Source organism: Heptranchias perlo, chromosome 1 (genome assembly GCF_035084215.1).
Source record: "Heptranchias perlo isolate sHepPer1 chromosome 1, sHepPer1.hap1, whole genome shotgun sequence".
Taxonomy (NCBI): domain Eukaryota; kingdom Metazoa; phylum Chordata; class Chondrichthyes; order Hexanchiformes; family Hexanchidae; genus Heptranchias; species Heptranchias perlo.
The window spans coordinates 48,568,167-48,593,866 of record NC_090325.1 but is presented as its reverse complement, the minus strand read 5'-3'; the positions used below and the strand labels follow the sequence as shown (position 1 = coordinate 48,593,866).

The window sequence follows — 25,700 nt, the reverse complement described above, 5'->3', positions numbered from 1 at the left end:
GGCCTTGTTGCCCCTGGGTCAGAGATGGTTTGAGAGCAGTCATGGTTCTGAGTTCCATTTACTATCCAGTGACTATTGGTGGAAAAATGTGTGCACTTGTGTCAGGTGAAGACAGGACTAGGATTCTATGTGATATTATACTTAAATAGCCTGCCGACACTAAAACAAAAGTAAAATACCGCGTGTGCTGGAAATCTGAAATAAAAACAGAAAATGCTGGAAACACTCGGCAGGTCAAGCTCACCACAGATGCTGCCTGACCTGCTGAGTGTTTCTAGCATTTTCTGTTTTTATTTCAGCCTACTGACACTCGCTGTTTAGGCTTGCTCATGAAGAATGGCCATTTGGGTGAAGTATTGGAGCGTTCCTGTCATAGGAACTGCATGCTGGAATGAGTTAGAATGTTGGGGAGAAAATTGGAAAGGAAAATCTCTGTATGCGCAGACCATCATTTCGAGGGCTATTTCTGCCTTTTTGCAATCAATGTCAGACATTTGAGGGAATGGGCTTCCAGCCTTCCTGGCCAAGCAAAAGCTGCAGTTTCTGTCCTCGCGTAGTACAAAGATTATGTGCAGTTTCATACGTGATTCTCAATTTCTCTCTTGCTGTTCATTTTGTTCAGCTGTAACAGACCTCTCTCAAAATGGCATCAGTCTTTTCCAGGACACTGACGATTCAGCGGTAAGATGATCTCCTTTTGTTGTATCTTTTCATGCTTTCTAGAATGGTAGATGTGCAATGATGAAACCAGTGCAGGCTGCTCTCCTTTAAATACTGATTAATCCTTTAAATTGGAAAAAGGATCTCCACAAAGCATTTGTCATTGTGGTTACAGTAAATTATTCAGCCTTTGTGCTTTGAGTCAGAAGATTTTGTAGCACGTGTGTTCTTTTTTCTACCTTGGGAACTTGATAACCTCTATTATCTATAGTTGGCTTTGAATTGTTCTGCACCATGACTCTCCTGACAACTTCTGGTGATTTAACAACAAATTCAGCAACTTTAGGAACAACTTGGCCGCTGTGAAGTGAAAGTGTCCAGCACAGCGGATGTCTTTATTTCTGTTAGTACCCAGTGAGTTTGATTTTCAAAAGGCATTTGATAAGGTGCCACACAAGAGTTTGTTGCACAAGATTAGGGCTCATGGGATTGGGGGTAATATATTAGCATGGATAGAGGATTGGTTAATGGACAGAAAACAGAGAGTAGGGATAAACAGGTAATTTTCAAGTTGGCAGGCTGTAACTAGTGGGGTGCCGCATGGATCGGTGCTTGAGGCTTAGCTATTTGCAATCTATATTAATGATTTAGATGAAGGGACTGAGTGTAGTGTATCCAAGTTTGCTGCCGATACAAAGCTAGGTGGGAAAGTGAGTGGGCAAGAAGGTGGCAGACGGAGTATAATGTGGGGAAATGTGAGGTTATTCACTTTCATAGAATCATAGAAGTTTACAACATGGAAACAGGCCCTTCGGCCCAACATGTCCATGTCGCCCAGTTTATACCACTAAGCTAGTCCCAATTGCCTGCACTTGGCCCATATCCCTCCATACCCATCTTACCCATGTAACTGTCCAAATGCTTTGGTAGGAAGAATAGAAAAACAGAATTTTTTTTTATTCGTTCAGGGTATGTGGGCGTCGCTGACGAGGCCAGCATTTATTGCCCATCCCAAATGGTGAGAAATTATTAAATGTTGGTGTTCAGAGAGATTTGGGTGTCCTTGCACCCGAAAGACAGAAATTTAATATGCAGGTACAGCAAGCAATTAGGAAGGCAAATGGTATGTTGGCCTTTATTGCAAGGGGGTTGGAGTACAAGAGTAAGGAAGTCTTGCTGCAATTGTACAGGACTTTGGTGAGACCACACCTGGAGTACCGAACAGTTTTGGTCTCCTTATCCAAGGAAGGATATACTTGCTTTAGAGGCGGGGCAACGAAGGTTCACTAGATTGATTCTGGGATGCGAGTGTTGTCCTATGAGGAGAGATTGAGTAGAATGGGCCTATACTCTGGAGTTTGGAAGAATGAGCAGTGATCTCATTGAAACATATAAGATTCTAGGAGGACTAGACAGGATAGATGCTAAGAGTCCAGAACCAGGGGGCATAGTCTCAGGATAAGGGGTCAGCCATTTAGGATTGAGATGTGGAGAAATTTCTTCATTCAGAAGGTTGTGAATGTTTGGAATTCTGTACCGCTGTGGATGCTGAGTTGTTGAGTATATTCAAGACTGAGATCGATAGATTTTTGGACTTTTAAGGAATATGGGGATCAGGCGGAAAAGTAGAGTTGAGGTCGAAGATCAGCCATGATTATTGAAAGGCGGAGCATGCTCGAGGGGCCGTACGGCCTACTGCTGCTCCTATTTCCTATGTTCTTATGAAATCAAGGATGTTTGATGTGTAAGCCTTGATTGTCGAGGGAGCATTGCAAGAAAGCTGGATTGCAGTATCCTGACAAATATATGCCAAGCAACCAGACTGATCTTAATTCCCTCCTTTAACTCCTTATTAAGGAACTGTTTGGTTTTACCTCCCAGAGTAGGTTGAGGGATGGATGATGTCTTACACTAACCAGTTCAGATTGAAATGTATTTACTGACCCTTGATTAGGTTACCCTCAAACTGCTGAATGAGTGAATTAACTCTTTCTTGCTATCGGGTATGTAGCATAGTGGTTGTTACTGGACTAGTAATCCAATAGGCCTGGACTAATATTGCGGAGTCATGAGTTCAAATCCCGCCACAGCAGCTGGGGAATTTAAATTTAATTAATTAAATAAAAAATCTGGAATAAAAAAACTAGTCCCAGTAATGGTGGCCATGGAACTACCAGATTGTCGTAAAAACCTATCTGATTCACTAATGTCCTTTAGGGAAGGAAACCTGCTGTCCTTACCCAGTCTGGCCTATATGTGACTCCAGACCCACAGCAATATGGTTGATTCTTAATTGCATTCTGAAATGGCCGAGCAAGCCACTCAGTTGTACAGTCTCGCTACGAAAAGTCATAATAAGAATAAAACCAGATGGACCACCAGGCATTGGACCACTAGGTATCAGACACGACAAAGGCAAACCAAGCCCAGTCGACCCTGCAAAGTCCTCCTCACTAACATCTGGGGACTTGTGCCAAAATTGGGAGAGCTGTCCCACAGACTAGTCGAGCAACATCCTGACATGGTCATACTAACAGAATCATACCTTTCAGCCAACGTCCCAGACTCTTCCATCACCATCTCTGGGTATGTCCTGTCCCACTGGCAGGACAGAGCCACCAGAGGTGGCAGTACAGTGATATACAGTCAGGAGGGAGTGGCCCTGGGAGTCCTCGACATTGACCCTGGACCCCATGAAATCTCATGGCATCAGGTCAAACATGGGCAAGGAAAGCTCCTGCTGATTACCACCTACCGCCCTCCCTCAACTGATGAATCAGTCCTCCTCCATGCTGAGCACTACTTGGAGGAAGCACTGAGGGTAGCAAGGGCACAGAATGTACTCTGGGTGGGGGACTTCAATGTCCATCACCAAGAGTGGCTCGGTAGCACCACTACTGACCGAGCTGGCCGAGTCCTGAAGGACATAGCTGCCAGACTGGGCCTGCAGCAGGTGGTGAGCGAACCAACACGAGGGGAAAAACTTACTTGACCTTGTCCTCACTAATCTACCTGTCGCAGATGTATCTGTCCATGACAGTATTGCTAGGAGTGACCACCACACAGTCCTCGTGGAGACGAAGCCCCGTCTTCACACTAAGGACGTCATCCAACGTGTGGCACTATCACCCTGCTAAATAGGATAGATTCAGAACAGATCTAACAGCTCAAAACTGGGTACCCATGAGGTGCTGTGGGCCATCAGCAGCAGCAGAATTGTAATCCAGCACAATCTGTAACTTCATGGCCCGGCATATTCCTCACTCTACCATTACCAACAAGCCAGGGGATCATCCTGGTTCAATGAGGAGTGTAGAAGAGCATGCCAGGAGCAGCACCAAGCGTACCTAAAAATGAGGTGCCAACCAGGTGAAGCTACAACTCAGGACTACATACATGCTAAACAGCAGAAGCAACATGCTATAGACAGCTAAGCGATTCCACAACCAACGGATCAGATCAAAGCTCTGCAGTCCTGCCACTTCCAGTCGTGAATGGTGGTGCTAAACAACTAACGGGAGGAAGAGGCTCTGTAAACATCCCCATCCTCAATGATGGCAGAGTCAGCACATGAGTGCAAAAGACAAGGCTGAAGCATTTGCAACCATTGGCCAGAAGTGCCAAGTGGATGATCCATCGCAGCCTCCTCCCGATATCCCCACCATCACAGAAGCCAGTCTTCAGCCAATTCGATTCACTCCACGTGATATTAAGAAACGGCTGAATGTGCTGGATACAACAAAGGCTATGGGCCCCGACAACATCCCGGCTGTAGTGCTGAAGACTTGTGCTCCAGAACTAGCCGCGCCTCTAGCCACACAGTTCCAGTACAGCTACAACACTGGCATCTACCCGACAATGTGGAAAATTGCCCAGGTGTGTCCTGTCCACACAAAGCAGAACAAATCCAATCCGGCCAATTACCACCCCATCAGCCTCCTCTCAATCATCAGCAAAGTGATGGAAGGTGTCATCGACAGTGCTATCAAGCGGCACTTACTCACCAATAACCTGCTCACCGATGCTCAGTTTGGGTTCCACCAGGACCACTCGGCTCCAGACCTCATTACAGCCTTGGTCCAAACGTGGATAAAAGAGCTGAATTCCAGAGGTGAGGTGAGAGTGACTGCCCTTGACATAAAGGCAGCATTTGACCAAGTGTGGCACCAAGGAGCCCCAGTAAAATTGAAGTCAATGGGAATCAGGGGGAAAACTCTCCAGTGGCTGGAGTCATACCTAGCACAAAGGAAGATGGTAGTGATTGTTGGAGGCCAATCATCTCAGCCCCAGGACATTGCTGCAGGAGTTCTTCTGGGCCGTGTCCTAGGCCCAACCATCTCCATCTGCTTCATGAATGACCTTCCATCATAAAGTCAGAAATGGGGATGTTCGCTGACAATTGCACAATGTTCAGTTCCATTCGCAACCCCTCAGATAATGAAGCAGTCCGTGCCCGCATGCAGCACGACCTGGATAACATCCAGGCTTGGGCTGATAAGTGGCAACTAACATTCGTGCCAGACAAGTGCCAGGCAATGACCATCTCCAACAAGAGAGAGTCTAACCACCTCCCCTTGACATTCAACGGCATTAGCATCCTCGAATCCCCCACAATCAATATTCTGGGGCTCACCATTGACCAGAAACTTAACTGGACCAGTCGCATAAATACTGTGGCTACAAGAGCAGGTCAGAGGCTGGGTATTCTGCCGCAAGTGACTCACCTCCTGACTCCCCAAAGCCTTTCCACCATCTACCAGGCACTAGTCAGGAGTGTGATGGAATACTCTCCACTTGCCTGGATAAGTGCAGCTCCAACAACACTCAAGAAGCTCAACACCATCCAGGACAAAGCAGCCCACTTGATTGGCACCCCACCCACCACCCTAAACATTCACTCCCTTCACCACCGGCGCACCATGGCTGCAGTGTGCACCATCCACAGGATGCACTGCAGCAACTTGCCAAGGTTTCTTCGACAGCACCTCCCAAACCTGCGACCTCTACCACCTAGAAGGACAAGGACAAGGGCAGCAGGCTCATGGGAACAACACCACCTGCACGTTCCCCTCCAGGTCATGTACCATCCCGACTTGGAACTATATCTCCGTTCCTTCATCGTCGCTGGGTCAAAATCCAGGAACTCCCTTCCTAACAGCACTGTGGGAGAACCTTCATCACACTGACTGCAGCGGTTCAAGAAGGCGGCTCACCACCACCTTCTCCAGGGCGATTAGGGATGGGCAATAAATGCTGGCCTTGCCAGCGATGCCCACATCCCCATGAACGAATAACAAAAAAAGAAATCCCCTCGTGGCAGGGTAATCTGTTTCACTTAGATCTTTGATTCCAACTGAATCTCCCTTGAACATAAGTGATGTCATCTGAGCTGGCTTGCCTCTCACCTTTCTAGATCTCAGACTACTCTCAATTAAGTGGCACTTTGGTTCTGCCTGTAACGGACTTGTGTAGCCACAATTTAGCTTCTAATCTCTGCCACTCTGTCCTTAAAGGTACCTTGTACTGTTAAGGATACCTCTTACACTTGATAGATAAAAGTTCTGCCAGACGAAGAATAAAGGAAATATAATCTTTTTCTGATTAACACAGAGAGTCTAAGAAAGACTGCTACTTCTATTAAAGACAAAGAAATATTCTGCTTCTGAGTGACCATGTGATTTAAGAGCTCGTCCCCTTTTGTGTCAATCACCTCTAACAGTACTAAGTCAGTACTGAAGCATAGACTTTCAGATAGGTCAGCTCCACTTCTACAACCTCCTCCTTACCGTACAGCTGTACTTATAACAAAGGGACCCACACAAATATGAGGGGTTGTGACCTGTTTATGACTCACTAAATGCTTCTTCCCTGGACCTGAGCCAGGGATAATGACTTAATAACTTCATTGCTTAGAAGCATGTATTCAATGTTTGGATGCTAGCATTAACTATTCACTTCTCAGCATTGCATTCAATATAGGAGCATGAGTCGACCATTCAGTCCCTTGAGCCTGTTCCGTCCTTCAGTTAGATCATGGTTGATCTGTACCTCAACTCCATTTACCCGCCTTTGTTCCATATCCCTTTTTATCCTTACCTAACACACAAATTTCAGCAAGGAATGTTTGGTTTTGTGGGGCTTTCTCAAGAGACAGCTGAATTGTTCTATTTAACAACAACCACCTTCACGGTCAGTGGGGCATGGGGCAGAGGCCTATGATATTAGGAGAAAAATTGATCGTTAATTGAAATGTAATTTATTGAAATAATTTGGTAACATTTCTCCCACAGCCATCACTTGCAGACTTTCAGCAGGCCTTTGAAGTTGTATTTGTGGATCCCTCAGGATTTGTAAACCTCTGTGCTGAGATGACTGCAAGCAAATACAAGCAGGTATATAGTTTGGCACAGCTGGCAATTCTTTTCCATTGTGTGATGGGTCTGATTTAAAAGAAAAAGTTTATGGTCTGAAAATGTTTTTGAAGACAACAATACTATGGCAAGGTGGGGAGAGAGTGTGAATGTTGGATTTAGTATTTGTTAATAATCTAACACACTGCATGCTGTCTTCTCTTTTCCCTCCTCCAAATTTTCTCTCCTCTTTTCCTGAAGATGATGGCTTATTCTAGGGTGCAGTTACAGAGGGTTGGTTATTAGCCACCATCGAGATATCTTGCCCAGATGGCCGTTCTTATGTAAGTCTCAACAGTGAATATCGGCAGCATATTTGACAACATGGAAGGTGGGAACTGTATTGCACCTGTGTCTATCCATGTTCTTGCCCAATGCCCACCCATGTGCACTTTTCAGTGAGAATCATTGAATAATGAGTAGGAGTAGGAATCAAGGGGCATAGCAGCCACTACAAGCCTCTACTCCCATTCTGCTGAGATCAGCTAACTCAGCATAGATCAGTAATTCACACTTCATGTCATCTGCAAATTTGGACATAACTCTCTATTCCTTCATCCAAGTCATTGATAAATATAGTGAAAAGCTAAGGCCCCACTACAGATTCCAGGGGAACACCACTTGTCACATCTCCTACCTCCCAAACAATTTCCAACCCATGTCGCAAGGTTGCTTCCAATTCCGTGCGCTTTCATTTTTGCTAATAACCTCTTGTTATTAGGCCTTTATTAAATGCCTTCTGGAAGTCCATGTAGATAACATCCATTGATACTTTCTTATTCATCATGTTAGTGATCTCCTCAAAAAAAAAATTCAGCTAGATTAGTCAGAAATGACTTGTCCTTCACACATCCACGCTCATCTCCCTGATCAGCTCAAATTTGTCCAAGACCGATTCTAGTAACTTCCCTACGTCAGATGTTAGACTGACAGGTCTGTAGTTACTTGGTTTCTGCTCTCTCTCTCACCCTTCTTAAATAATGGAATGACATTTTCAATTTTCCAATCCAACAATACAATTCCCAAATCGAGAGAGTTTTGGAAGATTATGACAAAAGCATCTGCAATTTTCTCACCTCCTTTTAATATCCCGGGGTGGAAACCATCAGGCCCTGTGATTTGGATATATTCAGACCCATTATTTTCTCCATTTACCATTTTTTAAAAACTTGTATTAAATCCAATAAGTTCCTCCCCGATTTAGTTTTAGTTTCCCTTGTACCGCTGGTATTTTATCTACATCTTCTATTGTGACGACAGATGCAAAGTACTCATTTAACAAGTCTGCCATTTCCTTATTGTCGATTGCAGTATCTCCAGCGTCTGCCTTTAATGAGCCCACATTTCCCTTGCAAGTTTTTTTTCATATTCCCCTTTTTGCAAGCTCTTAATACTTTCTTTGTATATCTTTGTTGCTTTTTATAGCTCTCCCAGGATTTCTGTTTTTCTTTGCATTTGTGTAAGCCTCTTTGATAATTTAATGGCTGTAGTATAATTGCTGAGGTGATACTAGATCTAGTAGAAATAGTATTCTAAGTGTCACAGAAGGGTCTAAAATGGACCACATGCAGTACTGCTCATGTTATTTAGAGAGAACTCGTTAGGCCAAAATTAAAGCTTTGCATCTTTATGACTAACAGAGCTTTTTATTTTAAAAGGAGTGCTGGAATGTATATTCATCTTTCAACAACTTTCTGTGGTTGTTACGCGTTTGGGTTTTACACTTGATATTCTGTTTGGGTTCTGTATCACCAGCCAATCCTGTGAATGGACCATGTGTCCCCTGTGATGCGGAGTGTGCCTGTGCCTGTGCTTGTCTAATATCTAGGTAAAACATAGTGAGACATTAGAGGTCACTGTATGCTGGCTTGCTGGAATATACCAGAGGGAGCCGCATGATTTCCCTTCTCTTCGGTCTTCGGTAGACAGATTAAATATACGCTCTTATCAAACAGAAACTCGGGCTATACTGCAACAGATGATTTATTTCATTATTACAGTAAGTACCATCTTTACTATTATCCTAATGTTTACCAAAAGAAGGAAGATGCTTCTCCCTAAGGTTTAACTTATTGATTGGTGAATATGCTACCTTAGCATCATACTAACTTAGACCCTCTGCTGGCTGCAGACTCCCTTCTGAGGTAAACTGCCTAACAGAAATATCATTTGAAACTGTCCTGACATGAAGCACATTCACGAAGCATCATTTCATTCAATTAACTTTATGGTATAACATTTTTAACCTCCATTTGCTATAATCTTTGATAAATGACATATAATGCATTGCCAACAAGCCATTAAAGGTAATATAAAACCGGTATAATCCTCTTCTTTCTACTCAATTGACATGAGCATATTAACACTGCCTTTTGTTTGCCAAAAACAATCACTGACTTATGCAGGCAGTCTGTTTGCTTTCCAAGTTGAATATGCAGTAAATCGACTGGTCATTTTTCTGTGTAGTTATTAATCTCTCGTGCTGATGCAAGTAATAAGGAATTCAAATCAATCATCTAAAACCTACAAAAATATGTTGTAACAGCAGTGCTTTGTTAAATAAAAATTGGGACAGCCAAGCTGCTTGACATCCAGTTTTCAAACAGGTGGTATTGGCAAAGTTAGGCAGAGGTCAGGTGAATGGAAGATTTTTTTTTCAAAGAAGAACTGTCAAGATTTTTTAGTGGATTGTTTAGTCAGTGTTTGACTCTATAGTGTGTTGACTTGGTGCACTGGAGCGCCACTGGATATGCCACAGAGTAGTGGTCTACAGGTTTAACATTCCTCACTCCCTGGCCCGGTTACCAAACGAAAAGGAAAAAAAATTCTGAGGAACTATCACCTGACCATTCTTGCTGCTTTTCAAATGATCATCTGACAAACTTCTGGAAAAATACTGCAATTATGCTCTCTTGTGTGTGATCTGGGAGTACCTGAAGCAGGGAACAAATAGAAGATAACTTAAAGCTCAAATTCAGACTTTAACTGTGTAACTAGTAAAATCTTAGCCAAAAGCAGATATGAAAGAACTAAAGAGATAAATAATTTTTTGGTAACTATCAACGGATCCACGTATGCATCTTTGTTACTGTGTGTATGTATTTGCAACAAGCCAGGAGCTCTCAGTTGATGTTTGGTTACTGCAGCTTTTCTGTTTTGTGTGGTAACCTTCTAGGTTCAATATGAAGCGCAGAAGTCAATGGAAATTCTTGATAACAAGGCAGTGGATGGATTTGAAATGCTTTTGATGACTCCGAAACATCTTATTCAAACATTTGACCATGTCTTCCAGTAAGAACAATTTTTTGTTCACTTTCTTTCAATGGTGTTTTGTCCATATTGAGAGAACATTTTGTGTATGAACAATTTTGCATTTGTTTATTCTTAATAGTCTGAAGAACCTGGTCAAGCTGCAGGAAGGCTGTAAAAAGATGAAACTGCTCAATGAATTGATTGATCATGGGGGTAACTACACTGTGGCAATCTTGCCACACCTTCTGTCAATATTAACCCGTGGACTGGGGCAGCGGATTCACCTTCTTTCTCATTCTCTTCTTCAAACATCTGAAGTAAGTCCAGTGACTCTACTCAGTGACATCCTAAGAACATTAGAGCTCGGGAGCAATGATTGTAGATGTTCCAAAAGTATATTTTCCAGTCATTTTAATATGTTGAATGATGACTTTTTGCTCATGAGCTCAGCTAGGCTCATTAGTATTAGTTAGCTTCCCAAAATATTGTTGTTTTGGCCCTTTTTCCTTATTTTTAAAGAGAAGCAAAACATTGTAGCTCAAGCAGCCATTTCTTTTATTGAATTTATTCCCTCCTTCTCTCCATGTTAGTTGTTCATTTGTAGCTTATTTAATTGGTCAGAGTACTCTGTACTTATTGTTCCAAACTAGGAAATGGTTTTCTTGTTGTGAAGTGAGGACACTGATCAGATCAGAGATCATAAGTTTAGATCCCACCGTAACAATTTGTGAAATTGAATTCAATAAATCTGGTATCTTGTGGACTAGCGCTTGAAACATTACCGAGAAAGCTGCCAGGTTGTCATTATAAACTCAATTGGTTCACTATTACTCTTCAGGTAGAGGAACTTATCACCCAGCTGGCCTATGCATGACTCCAGTTCCACAATATTTGGTTGACTCTTAATGCTCTCTGAAGTGGCCTAGCAAGCCACTTAGTTAGAAAACAGCTGCTATTAAACAGCACAATAAGAGAAACATTGGACAAACCTATTTGATCAGGCAATTTCAGCCCAGTCAACCCTGCAAAGTCTACCTCAGCTGCATCTGGGGAATGGTGTGCAAGTTGGGATATCTGTCTCCTAGACCAGTTAAACAACAGCCTGAGATAGATATACTCAAGAGTCTTATCCATCAGCTTTGGCAGGAAAACCAAGTGTTGTTGCTCGACGTTGCCCTCTAGTGACTTCTGCAAGAAAGTACGTAAGGAGAGAGGGTGATGGCAGGATTGAGCTCTGCTGTGTTGGTTGGGTGATGCATTCAGACCAAGAAGATCCCAGGTTGGATCCCCGCTCGGCTGAGCTAGTTGATCTCATCTGGATGGTTGGGGAGGTAGAAACACTACAGTTGGCCTCAATGTCCTTTGATTAGGATGGGGGGAAACAGCCAGGGTTTTCACTTCTGATCACTGTCCAGTTGACTCCTTTACGAAATGTATGAATATCTACGTTGGTGAGGATAGGCTGTGGTATCTTTTGTGATTGAATGTTAGGCAGATACTCATAGACTCACATAAGAAGAATGGTCATTTACTCGACTGATTCCGGGGTTGAGGGGGTTATCTTATGAGGAAAGGTTGGACAAATTGGGTCTGGATATATTGGAGTTTAGAAGAATGAGAGGTGATCTTATTGAAACATATAAGATCCTGAGGGGACTTGAAGGGGTAGTTGCTGAGTGGATGTTTCCCCTTGTGGGAGAGACTGGAACTAGGGGCCACAGTTAAAAAATAAATGGTCTCCCATTTAAGACTGAGATGAGGAGAATTTTTTTCTCTGAGGGTTGAGTCTGTGGAACTCCCTTCCCCAGAGAGTGGTGGAGGCAGTGTCATTGAATATTTTTAAGGCTGAGTTAGATAGATTCCTAACTAACAAGGGAGTCAAAGGTTATACTAGGTAGATGGGAAAGTAGGGTTGAGGGCACAATCAGATCAGCCATGATCTTATCAAATGGCAGAGCAGGCTCGAGGGGCCGAATGGCCGCCTCCTGCTCTTAATTCGTATGTTCGTATGTCATTAGAATGAGGCACCAGAAGACTGCTGATGTTGTGGAACTTACTCTATAATGCTTTTGGGGATTATTGCCATTAAAACTTTGAAAATATCTAATCGGTTTTTTGGTAAATCCAATGTGCACTCATGTTTAAACAAGTTTGGAGGTGCTTTTTTCTTGGGTGTTGAAACAAATTTGTTGACTGATAAAGTAATTGAATGTAGATTAGAATAAAACATTTTATATGGATTGTGATCTTGAAGCTGTGGGATCTGTATCATCTTTGTTTTGAAAACTCGTGTTTATGAATGGCTTCCATTTGTTACAGCAAAGAATGTTCAGAAGGTGCACGGTTCTGAATAATGAAAGTGAAGCACTGTCGTTGACTTGTAAAGATGGTGATTTACAAATTTATATAGTAAAGTAGAATTACATTTTCTTTTGTAATAAAATAACAACCTTTTTGTTTATCTCTTTGTGCAGTGGCCAATAAATGCAGATCCTCCAAAACACAAGGATGCCAGACATTTGTCATTTGGTTTTTTACTGAACCCCGAGTTTTCTACCAATGTTCTGGAAAAAGGACCTCAGGCAGATAGTCCCGAGGTAAAGATTTTTTTTTTCAATTTAGTTTATAAATGGTGAATCTGTTCTTTTCCTCCTTCCTCCCAATATATCATGCTATTTGTATTTTCAGAGAATAGCGAAGAGCTAATTAGAGTCAATGTAGCCCCCGCAGAATTGGACACAATACACTAGGTGAAGTCTAACCAGTGATTTATAAAGGTTTAGCATAATGTCCTTGCTTTTATACTCCAGGTCCCTGTATGCTTTTTTAACAGCCTTATCGACTTGTCTTGCCACCTTCAAAGATTTGTGTATGTGAACTCCCAGGTCTCTCTTCCTGCATCCCATTAAATTGTACCATTTAGTTTATATTGCCTCTCCTCATTCTTACTACCAATTTTAATTTACTTATCCTATTCCCAACCTTCGATACACCCTTTTTTTATTTTCCTCACTGGAATATACTTGATTAGTACCATTTCCATTTCCTGTTTAAATATTTTGCATTGCTGAATTACTCTGTTTATCAAATTTTCCTTCACGTAATCTAGACAAGGCCATTTTTTAATTCACACTATAATTTGTTCTTTTCAAATCAAGTTTTCTTGTCCTTGACTTTTCTTTCTCCTTGTCCATTCATTCACTGATTTTATATTGTAGCTATTATTTCCCCACTTTTAGGTGGCTCAATTTCTCGTTTTCATTCCCCAGAACCAGGACAAATACTGCTTCCTTCTTTGTTGAAGTACCAATGTTCTGATTGAGAAAACAGTCTGAACATATTGTACTAAAAAAAACTCTCCTTTCTCTCCACTAACATTTCCCTACCCTTTTCTATTTTTGGATAATTAAAATCTTCTTTAGTTCTGATTCTTGTTAGTTCATATCCCTCAAATTGATTTGCAAAATTCCTCCTCAGTTTCCTTTGCACTGTCAGAAATTTATAATATTCTTCAAACATTGTGACCCATTCCTTGCTCTTCCTAAGCTCGATCCAAAGGGATTGTACTTGGGCCAATTATTTATTTAAATCTTTATGCTCTTGTACTATAATGTCTAATTAATATTGCTATCCCTCCTCCGTTACTTCCTTTCCTATTCTTCTTGAAAATTTTATACCCCAGAAAATTTAATTGCTAAATGTGACCAGCTGCAGCCATATTTGTTACTTCTATTACATTGTGTTTCCTATTTTATTCAATGACTTTAGTTCCCCAATTTGGTCTGTTATACTCTGCATTAATATACATAAATTTTAATTTGACAATTTATCCTCCTTTTGCCTTCCCACATTCTGATTTTTTTTTTACTGTTTTTTTTTTGTTTAACCTCTTTCAACCTTTTTACCTCCAATATGCAGGGCTATGGGGAAAGGGCAGGGGAATGGGACTAATTGAATAGCTCTTTCAAAAAGCCGGCACAGGCACGATGGGCCGAATGGCCTCCTTCTGTACTGTAATCATTCTATGATTACCTATACACGGAAAGCTTTTTCTTACAAGCTGCCTACTCTACTTTCTTGCTTCCACCCTAGCCATATTAATTTAAACCCTCGCCCAAAATCACCATGTGAGGCTATGGATCCCAGCTGTAATCAGGTGTAGATCTGAAGTGGTACAACCCACTTCTGCCTAACTGATTTCAATGCCCCAGGAATCTGAATCCTCCTTTCCTACACCATATCACTAGCCACCCATTAACTGTCCTATTCTGGTCGTTCCTGCACAGGCTAGCACGTAGTTCTGCAAGTAATCCTGCTTCTTAATCTGCTTCCTAATTTTTTCTGCAGCACATGAATCCAATTCTCCCCTATGTCGTTGGTTCCACCGTGAACCACGACTTTCTGCTGATCTCCCGCCCTCTCTAGGAGCTTCTGTACACACCCTAATTATATCCCGTATCCAGGCACCTGGGAGACAACACTACATTCTGAACTCACATTTACTCTTGCAGAAATAACTGCCCACTCCACGCGCTATCTAATCTTCCATTACCACTGCATTCAACTACCTCCCCCAACCTCTCACCAGACCCCCGCATTTCCTTCCTGTTCCTCTTTTTACCTTATGTTCGCCTGTTTCCAGTTTGGTGCTTAAGACTGTAAGATCAGTTCACATCTCTCCTGCCTTCAGCCCAAGCTTCTTTATACAAATAAAAAAGAAATTGAAAAATTGCTTCTTACTGAAGTCTTTCTAATGGTAGTAATTGATCTCCTGTGGCATTACTCAGATTTTTAAAAAATTGTCACGAATTAATTTTTGCTGGATTACGGGACGCAGCTTCTAGTCTTCTCAGCTTAGTCGGTACGAAAGAAAGACTTGCATTTATGTAACACCTTTCATGACCTCAGGTAATCCTAAAGCACTTTACAGCCAATGAATTACTTTTGAAGTGTAGTTGCTGTTGTAATAGAGGAAACGTGGCAACCAATCTGCACACGGCAAGGTCCCACAAACAGCAGAGATAAATGACTGGATAATCTGTTTTAGTGGTGTCGGTTGAGGGATAAATATTAGCCAGGACACTGGAGGTAAATCCCTTGCTCTTCGAAATAGTGCCGTGCGATCTTTTATGTCCAACTGAGAGGGCAGGCGGGCCTCGGTTTAACATCTCATCTGAAGAACAGCACCTCTGACGGTTCAGCAGCTCCTCAGTACTGCATTGAAATGTCAGCCTAGATTTTGTGCTCTAGTCTCTGGAGTGGATCTTGAACCCACAACCTTCTGACTCAGGTGAGCGTGTTACCACTGAGCCGCAGCTGACTCCGGGAGCACTCTTACCTCTGAGTCGCAAGGATGTAGATTCCAGCCAACCCCAGAGCTTGAGCACACCATTTACGCTGACACTTGCAGTGCAGCAGCCCCTCAGTACTGCACTGATTTTTTCAACGAGACTATTATATTTTAGGTCTTTTTGCCCTTGTTATTCTAAATTCAGTTTTTGGCCTTGGTGTCTCAGACTACTCTTGTAGGTAAACCTTGCTCCTTATATCTTGAGCGTTTATAGTTGCATTGATAGCTATGGCATTTTGATAGCATGAAATCCTTTCTTCAGATGTACTCAAGCTGCAGGTTCTATCCTTTGCCTCCACGGGATTCTCCTCATGTTGATGAGAAGCGGCAGAATATCAGAACACCAGTTTTAATTGCCAAACTAAATTATTGATGTTAGATTATGCCAATTCCTCAAATAAAGAAAATAATAAATGGTTTGACACCTCTTTCCTAATGTATGATTTATATTTAGTCTTTATATGTATGTAGTTGTTCTTTTATATAATTACCAACTGCTGGGGCTACCTGGCCTGACTTAATCTCTTCAAAGGTGCTAAACCAATTGTCTGATTTTGAACAGTCCAGGTTAATACTCCTGAAAACAGTTACTGAGGTTTGCTGGATTTGAATAACTATGAACTAAATTCGAAAGTTACTGCCAGTCAGACACAACTGAACACATTGCAGATTATGCTTGTCTTTGAATTATGTGATTTGATTCCTCTTTTCAAGCCAACTGTGTAAATACAACCAAACATTGCAACATTTGTATCAAGTTAGGATGGGATATGATTTAAGAATGCAATTGGTTTTTAACTCTTTCTGTAGTCACTGAATTGAAGGAGCCAATACTAAGTTAGAACCAGGCAAAAATATTTCACTTTTATCACAAAAGCATTAAACTGAGGTCCTGTCTCCCTGTGGACATAGAAGATCGCATGGCACCATTTGAAGAAGAGCCGGAGGTTTTCCTGGTGTCCTGGTTCACGCTCCTCCCTCAACCAACACCACCAGAAACAATCAAATGTTCAGTAACTTAGATCTCATGGTAACTTTGCCGTTTGATTGTTTCTTTCTTAACTATTTTCAGTCCTGGCTGGTACTGAAGGAGCCACTGTTGGGCACCAATGAGTATTTTATTTTTAATATTGCAGGCAGCAGAATTCAGGGACTTTTGGGGAGAGAATTCTGAGCTGAGACGTTTCCAGGATGGATCTATTTGCGAGGCTGTCCTGTGGCAGGGTGACAACATGTGTGACCGCCGTCTTATCCCTGAGCAAATTGTTAAACACCTTCTTCAACTGTAAGTGATCGGGAACTCGTGTTGAAATATAGCTCTGATAAAGGATCGCTCGCCCATAACCTTTACTCTGCTAGAATTTTCAAAGGGTTAAAAGAAACTGGCTTGAGATTGATTAAACTCATGTCACATTTGTACATGCCACAGTTTGGATTGAATTTGAACCCAGATCCCAGAGGTGAAAGGGAGGCGTATTAATGCACTATGTTGATTCATTGCTAGTACTTTATTACTTTAAACAAGCTGCTGTATGTAGAGCTAATACCGCTAATGAAAATTGATTCTCATTTTGCCCTCGAACTGGGGAGGTAAGGAGGAATTTATTCCTTATTTCTAATTTCTAGTTCATCTCATGGTTAAAAAATGGTCTTTTGTCCCACAACACTCTGTGTGTTTCTTATTCTATTCTTACTGTGGACCTCTCTTTATCTGTGTTTGTCTTCCATTCTTTCTGTCCCTCTATGCTTCTCACACACTTTCTCTTGTTCTTATCTTTGTATCTCTATTGGCTCTAGGTGTCTTAATCTTTCCTTTCTCTCTTTCTGCGAGTCTCTACTTCTCTCACGTTTCACTCTCTCTTTTTCTTTCTCTCTCCCGCTCCATGCTTCTCACATACTTTCCCTTTTTCCCCCCTCAAGTCATACTGACATTGCTGAGCAATTATGGAGTATGACATTAAGTTTTGCTCACCCTCTTCAAAAAGGATATTAATGCATTAGAATGGGTTCAGAGAAGAGTAACCAGAATTATTCCAGGCTTTAGGGGGCTAAGTTATTAATGAAGGCTCAAATGACTAGCTTATTTTTGCTGGAGGAAGGAAGGCTAAGGGGAGACATGATATAGAAGTTCAAAATAATGACATGTATAGGTGAGGTCCAAGTAAACCAGCTATTTAAATTGGACTGGAACTAGAGGGCACCAGTATAAAATTCACAACTAATGTAAGATAAGAAATTGAAAACCTTTTTCCCCATCGGATAGTGGATAATTGGAACAAACTTGCAGATTGAAGTGTTGAATCAAGGTCAATAGGCACAGTTTTAAAAAGGTGCTAGATCAATATCTGTTGAGAGATGGGATTGAGGTATATAGGCCTATCTAACGACACTGGTTTTTTTTCAGTCAAGCTGAGGGAAAGGTAATTAGTGTTACCTGAATAGACGGTGTGGGAATGTAGTCCGTGCCAGAATAATCATTTGTGGATCCTCGATGGAGTCGGTTTAATGGGCTAAATAGTCTTTTCTTGCTCAGCATTTCCTTATTTTCTTAAGTTTCTTTGTCTTTGTTTCCATTTCACTTTCTCCTCTCACCTCCCAGGAAGCCTTGGGGCCAGACTCGGGACTCTGACCCTCTGATAGCCGCAAAAACGATCTCATCAGCCCCTGCAGTATGAAGAACAGAGTGGGAGAGCCAGGAGCTGGGATTGAGGAAGGATAGGGTTGCAGGATCAGGTGGGAGGGAGCAGGGGAGATGTGATTGGCCTGGCAACTGGTAGAGGCTCTATCCAGGTGTGACAGAAGCTGGATTAAAGCTGCAGAGTCAGCCTGGGAACGGGGGAATGATTGATGGTTGGGCTCCAGTTACATTAATGATAATGAGGCTACCACAAAGCAGTGAGTTGGCCAGAAATTATCTTTTATGTATAGAATCTATTTTCTCCTTTTGTCTTTTGAAGGCCTCCTACACCAGGCCATACACTTATGCACTGAGCATTTGGGCAGTACACTTCCTGGCTTTAACATGGCAGGTTTTTTTTCCCATGTGTGTTGCAACCATAGGCATTGACTTCCTTCTTCCTAGTCATGCAGAGCTGTCTCAACATTTAATTATGCATTCTGGATGTCCTGCTTTTTCATTTGGTTTTCCTGCTTCCCTCATAAATGAGTGGAAATAAATATTTTATAAATTACAACTACCTTTTCAAATTTTCATATGTGCAAATCAGTTCTCAAGCTGGGCACAGTTTCTTGGTATAACAATTGTGATGTTCATTTAGCTCGTTTTCCTCTGTCAATAAATATGAGAGGCAGGGGATGGTAGAAGAACACTTTTTTCCTACAGTGTTTTTTGGTGTTATTATTTTTAATAATCCCCCGCCCCCCTTTAATTTTTCTCCCCTCCTCTCCTGGTATACTGACCGGTGGTGGGGTGTAGCTACCGTCTGGCACCTTGTCCAAGCGGTCATTCTTTGAATGTCAGCAGGCTACACTTGAGCAATCTCCCTCGTTACTAACAAAGACAAAGCCTCCACAGAAGAATAATATCAAATAGAGGGGGTTGTGTCACATAATCTGAATTCATGGTGACATTTATCCATAATTTGTGGCAGGAAAAAGGAGCCAAGAATCTTTTTTCACAATCGTTGTGAAATTTTTGGTACTTGGGGCTCTGTACGAACTTGTTGTTCAACTGATGAATTGAGTTTCATAAGTGCCGACTGAACTTTTTTTCCTCTCTTCTTCCTTCTCTCCCCTATTCCAACTAGACATGTGGATCTCCCAAAATCATCATTGTGGTATGTTGGAGGATTACTGGATTCTGTCATCGAGGTAGAAAAAGGGGTAAGGATACTGCAACTGTACCTTCACACGCACACAAAACTGGTTACCATTTTAGGGCGAAAAATATTTTACGTGGCATTTTGTCTTTATTAAATGTTCCCTGTTTTCCTCTGCCTCTGCTGACCCATTCTCTATTGTCAGGACCAGGACTACATCTTTTACTGTTTTTGTTGAAAACCTGTTTCAAAGTTTATGAAGTAAATCTAGGCTAAATCCAGGCAAAGTACAGGTTTCAGAATGAGAACTTAGCAGTGGCCCAGGTGGCAAAACTCACAAAAATGCACAGCGCTCAACTGTCTTATTTCAGTGTGAATGTCCTGACATTGAATAACATCATTGAGAAAAGCCATGTTTCCCAATGACCCCAAGCTGGCAAAACCATCTGATTTGCCAGCACCTGCTGCAGGTGACAACCTAAATTCTACCCTTCCAACATATTGAAAGTTGAGACAGATGTACACCAGAACTGTTTATCTGACTGTCAGTATTGTCTCTGGAACAATTTACAAATGGCAAACAATGAAGGGGGACACTTTGACAGTGACCGTATAATTGGGTGCGGTGACGTAATGGTAATGTGACTGGACTAGTAATCCAGTGGCCTGGACTAATAATCCAGAGAACGTGAGTTCAAATCCCACCATTGTAGTGTGAGAATTTGAATTTAGCTTCTTCAAAAAAAAATCCGGAAATAGCTGGTATCAGAAACGTGACCTTTTTGATTGTTATTATTGAAAGCTATCGGATTGTCATACAAACCCAACAGATTCACTAATCTAAATAAGGAAACCTGCCGTTCTCACCTGGTCGGGCCTGTATTTGACTCCAGTGGCGCACCAGCGTGTTCGATCCTAACTGCCCTCTGTAATGGCCTAGCAAGCCGCTCAGTTCTATCAAACTGCTATCAGTGGTTCAAGAAGGATGTCCACCACCACCTTCTCAGGAAAGCTCGGGATGGGCAATAAATGCTGGCCTTGCACATTCTGAGAGTGAATTAAAAAAAAAAGGAAGTTCAATTAACATCCATCACTGATTGGATGCAATTTTCCTCAAATTGTGGGAGGGAGTAACCATTCTGAGCCAGTTCCTCTGTGCTGTCAGCTCTCACCGTTTTAGTGAAAATATTTCTCTCCACACCTGCAACACACACATGCACAAACAAATTAATTTAACATTTCTGCTCTATTGACTTACTCTGTTACTTATTAATCCAAAAAAGGTGCTGCAATCTGTGTGTGTTGAGGTTGTTAGCCTGATCTTAAATTACAATTGCACACTTCGCTAAAAGAATTATTACAACCAGGAACTTGTTTAGTTTGAGCAGCTGGACCCTGAATGCTTTTAAGAAATATAATTATAGATTTGGTATTAAAGCACAAAGAGGAAAAAGGAATTAAAACACAATGGATCCTGCATCCAGCTTTTAAGCTGGCCTTTTTACATTGTCTCCAAACAATCTTTAATCCTGCCCAGTCTGTGGATTCCTAGCTTCCTCAGTCCTATTTGATTCCTGCAACTCATTCCCATTTGTTTCTATCCAGTTTGTCCATTTTTTTTTTCTCCCTGATAGATTTTGTCCTGTCTTGCGTCTGATTAAAGTTCTTCTGCCCATAAACATTCTCAGGTGATGATCAGTCTCTATACAATGAGGTCATCACCTGCCTTCTTCAGTTCTGCTCCACTAATCTGATTATCCACCTCGTTGGTGCGAGAGCCTCATCTCTTCTGACTGGCTCGGACCCTGCTTGCTCATTCTTGTGCCTTCTTTGGTTAGCTCAACACAAAACAAGAGATAGGAAACAAATATAGAGGAAAAATATGAACAAAGATGCTGTTGCAATTACTGTCAGGGGGAGAAGATGAGAGATGAACAAAAACGTAAACTATTCCTAATGGTATATTTTCCCTGACATGTTGGGGCCCAGGTAACACAGTTTCAAAACAGATATACTGATTCCGCTGTTTTGTAGGTCCAGCCGAGGTACATTGGGCCAGAATTTGCTGTCAAAATAATGTTGAGGCTAACTGCGCTCGCCGTAATTTATGCGCAACTGCTGTAGCAACTTCAGGCGAGTGACAGATACGTGGCTATCTAAAAGTTGCTGTCCGAGTTGCACCGCTCCGCTGTTAGCTTCGTGAAAATGGCATCTCGCTGTCTGCCTCTCTGTTGAAATGCATTGAATGGCGTGAAGTTGCTGTGTTTGTGCGGTAGATATGAACTAAACTCGCCACAGGCTATGTCCATTTTTTTAACAACGTGATAATATTTAATTACTGCCAATCAACCTTTCTGGTACTGAAAATTGACGTACATGTGTAGAGTCTCATTCCTTCAGGTTTTAATTGTTGGAGATTTTAAAAATGTAAACTTATTAAAATTTTAAATTTTTTTTTTTACTTTTCTGTCTTTTTTTTCTCTCTCTTAATGCAATCAACCTTTCCCTCTCTATTTCTGTTTCTGTACCTGAATTGACATTTCATTCACCCACTCGAATTTACATTTCTTTCTCAGTCCTTCTGCTGTTTATTTCCCAGTCTGATTCGTTAAAGAGATACACAGTTGCTTGCCCTGTTCACTCAAGTCCCAGATGCCCTGTTTCCCTCGCTGCAACATTATCAGCTCGCGCTTTCAGCAACTTGCTATGCAAAATATTTTAAAACCTAAACATAGGAATAGGAACAGGAGTAGGCCATTTAGCCCCTCGAGCCTGTTCTGCCATTCAATGAGATCATGGCTGATCTGTGACCGAACTCCATATACCCGCCTTAGCCCCATATCCTTTAATACCTTTGGTTAACAAAAATCTATCAATCTCAGATTTAAAATTAACAATTGAGCTAACATCAACTGCCATTTGTGGAAGAGAGTTCCAAACTTCTACCAGACCAGCCTTTGCGTGTAGAAGTGTTTCCTAACTTCGCTCCTGAAAGTCCTGGCTCTAATTTTTAGGCTATGTCCCCTAGTCCTAGACTCCCCAACCAGCGGAAATAGTTTCTCTCTATCTACCCTATCAGTTCCCCTCAATATCTTGAAAACTTTAATCAAATCACCCCTTAATCTTACAAATTCCAGAGAATACAACCATGGTTTGTATGATCTCTCCTTGTAATTTAACCCTTGGAGTCCAGGATCATTCTAGTAAATCTACGCTGCACTCCCTCCTAGGCCAATATATCCTTCCTAAGGTGCGATGCCCAGAACTGAACATAGTACTCTAGGACTTTGTATAGCTGTAGCATAACTTCTACCCCCTTGTATTCTAGTGCTCCAGATATAATGGCCTTTTTGATTATTTTCTGTAGCTGTCCATGACATTTTAATGATCTATGTACATGGACCCCTAAGTCTCTTTGGACCTCCACTGTTTTGAACATTTCACCATTTTGAAAGTACTCTGATCTATCCTTTTTAGGTCCAAAGTGGATGACCTCACACTTGTCTACATTGAAATCCATTTGCCACAGTTTTGCCCATTCACTTAATCTATTAATATCTCTCTGTGATTTTATGCTTCCATCTACACTGCTTACAATGCTGCTTATCTTTGTGTCGTCGGCACACTTGGATATGTGGCTCTCTATCCCATGATCTAAGTCATTAATAAATACATTGAATAATTGAGGCCCCAACACAGATCCCTGTGGGACACCACTAGTCACATCCTGCCAATATTAGAACCTGCCCGTTGTCCCTACTCTCTGTGTCCTGCTGGTCAGCCAATTTCCTAACCAGGTCAATAATTTGCCCTCAATTCCATGAGCTTCAACTTTAGCTAACAGTCTCTTATGAGGGCCTTTACTGAATGCCTTCTGGAAGTCCATATAAACAATATCCATAGACATTCCCCTGTCTACTACTTTAGTCACCTCTTCAAAAAATTCAATTAGGTTCATCAGGCATGATCTACCCTTTACAAATCCATGCTGGCTCTACACTGATCAGCGGAAAATTTTCAAGGTGTTCAGTCACTCTATCCTTAATTATAGACTCTAGTAATTTTCCGACAACAGATATTAGGCTAACTAGTCTATAATTCTCTGGTTTCCCTCTCTCACCTTTCTTAAATAGCAGAGTGTCGTTCAATTTTCCAATCTAAAGGAATGGTTCCTTAATTGAGAGAACTTTGGAAGATTATAGTCAGGGCATCTGCAATGTTCTCACCTACTTCCTTCAAAACCCTGGGATGGAAACCATCTGGTCCTGGGGATTTGTCACTCTTCAGTGCCATTATTTTCTTCATTACTGTTAATTTGCTTACATTAATTATGGTGAGTCCCCGTACCTGATTCAAATTAGTTTCCTTGGGTGTCCGGTGTGCTATCCCCTCCCTCTACTGTAAATACTGACGCAAAGTAATTATTTAACATGTCCGCCATTTCCTTATTTTCATTTACAATATCACTATTATCAGTTGTTAAGGGGCCCATATTGCTCTTGACTGTCCTTTTTTTTCCCTAATATAATTGTAAAAAATTTTGTGTTGATTCTGATATCCCTTGCAAGTTTTTTTTCATACTCCCTTTTTGTAGTTCTCACTATCTGTTTTGTCACCCTTTGCTGTTCTTTGTATCACTCCACTGATCTAATTTATCCACCTCGTTGGTATGAGAGCCTCATCTCTTCTGAGGGGTGCTTTAATTGAGGTGTATAAAATTATGAGAGGCCTAGATAGAGTGGATAGGAAGAATCTATTTCCCTTAACAGAAGGGTCAGTGACCAGCGGGCGTAGATTTAAAGTGATTGGTAGAAGGATTAGAGGGGAGCTGAGGAGAAATTTTTTCACCCAGAGGGTGGTGGGGGTCTGGAACTCACTGTCTGAAAGGGTGGTAGAGGGAGAAACCCTCAACTCGTTTAAAAAGTACTTGGATGTGTACTTGAAGTGCCATAACCTTCAAGGCTACAGACCAAATGCTGGAAAGTGGGATTAAGCAGGATAGCTCTTTATCGGCTGGCGTGGACACGATAGGCCGAATGGCCTCCTTCTGTGCTGTAACTTTCTATGATAACGGCATTCCCTTGTTTCTTTGTGTGCAAATTGGCTGCCGCGTTTCCTTACATCATAACAGTTACTGCACTTCAAAAGTACTTAATTGGCTATAAAGCGCATTGGGACACCCTGAGGTCGTGAAAGGCGCTATATAAACACAAGTTCCTCCTTTCACTGGACAGAGAGGAGGAGAGTGCACAGCACTGAAACATTCCTACAGCTAGGTGGTGAATGGCGGCACAGAGATGCTTGGAGCAGCAGGTCTGCTGAGTGGTACAGGTGAAGGGATAGTGGGACAAAAGTGGCTGTAGGCTATGTTATGTGTGCCACAAGCTTGTATGGTCTACACTCATCAACTTAAGTAAAAACAAAGCACATAGATCACTTATGACCTTGTGTCACAGGTTGGATGTAAGGGCTTTGTACTTCTGAAATCAAACAAAGCTGAATTAAAGCAAGAGTATTTACAGAGTATCTTCTCATGCTTACTTATCTGTAGCAGGAAAAAATATCTTTAAGAAGAACTTATTTTTGATTGCTCTAGTTTGAAATCTTTATAGAAGAATAAATATTTCTGGTCAAGATAGGTTGTAGTTCATACTTCACATCTCAGCGTTGTTGCTAGCTTGTATTACTTTAGATTCCTTTAAAGTCACATGTGCTTGTCTTAGGCCAACTATCCCAGCCCCAGGACATCACTGCAGGAGTTCCACGAGGCAGTGTCCTTGACCCAACTACCTTTAGCTGCTTCATCAATGATCTTCCCTCCATCACGTGGTCAGGAGTGGGTTGTTCGCTGACAGTTCAATAGTGTTCAGCTTTATTCACATCTCCTCTGATAATGCAATAGCCCATAATAGCCTACAGCAGAACCTAAGCAACATTCAGGCTGGAGCTGACAAATGACAGGTAAATGCCAGGCAGGGACCATTTCCAACAAGAAAAAGACCAACCATCTTCCCTTCACCTTCAAATGGTACCACCACCACTGAGTCCCACACCGTCACCGACTCGGGGGATACCATTGATCAGAAGCTCAACTGGGTCAGCCATATCAACATTGTGGCTACAAAATAAAATCAGAGCCTGTACAGTTTGCAATGAGTGGCTTGCTTCCAGATCCCTGAAAACCACTTCACCATTAACAAAGCACATATCAGGACTATGATGGAATACTAACCAGTTATCTGGATGGGG

At 41.8% G+C, this 25,700-nt stretch overlaps 1 protein-coding gene across 1 annotated transcript in view; it reads left to right on the top strand.

Annotated features, from left to right (window-relative positions):
- The window catches only part of nol6 (nucleolar protein 6 (RNA-associated)), a 113,333-nt gene that overhangs the window by 40,493 nt on the left and 47,140 nt on the right, over positions 1-25,700 (top strand). The window contains exons 9-15 of the mRNA XM_067984585.1: positions 623-681; positions 6,951-7,052; positions 10,246-10,361; positions 10,462-10,639; positions 12,797-12,919; positions 16,809-16,957; positions 19,440-19,515. Coding sequence (XP_067840686.1) covers positions 623-681; positions 6,951-7,052; positions 10,246-10,361; positions 10,462-10,639; positions 12,797-12,919; positions 16,809-16,957; positions 19,440-19,515 — 803 coding nt within the window. The remainder of the gene's footprint in view (positions 1-622; positions 682-6,950; positions 7,053-10,245; positions 10,362-10,461; positions 10,640-12,796; positions 12,920-16,808; positions 16,958-19,439; positions 19,516-25,700) is intronic.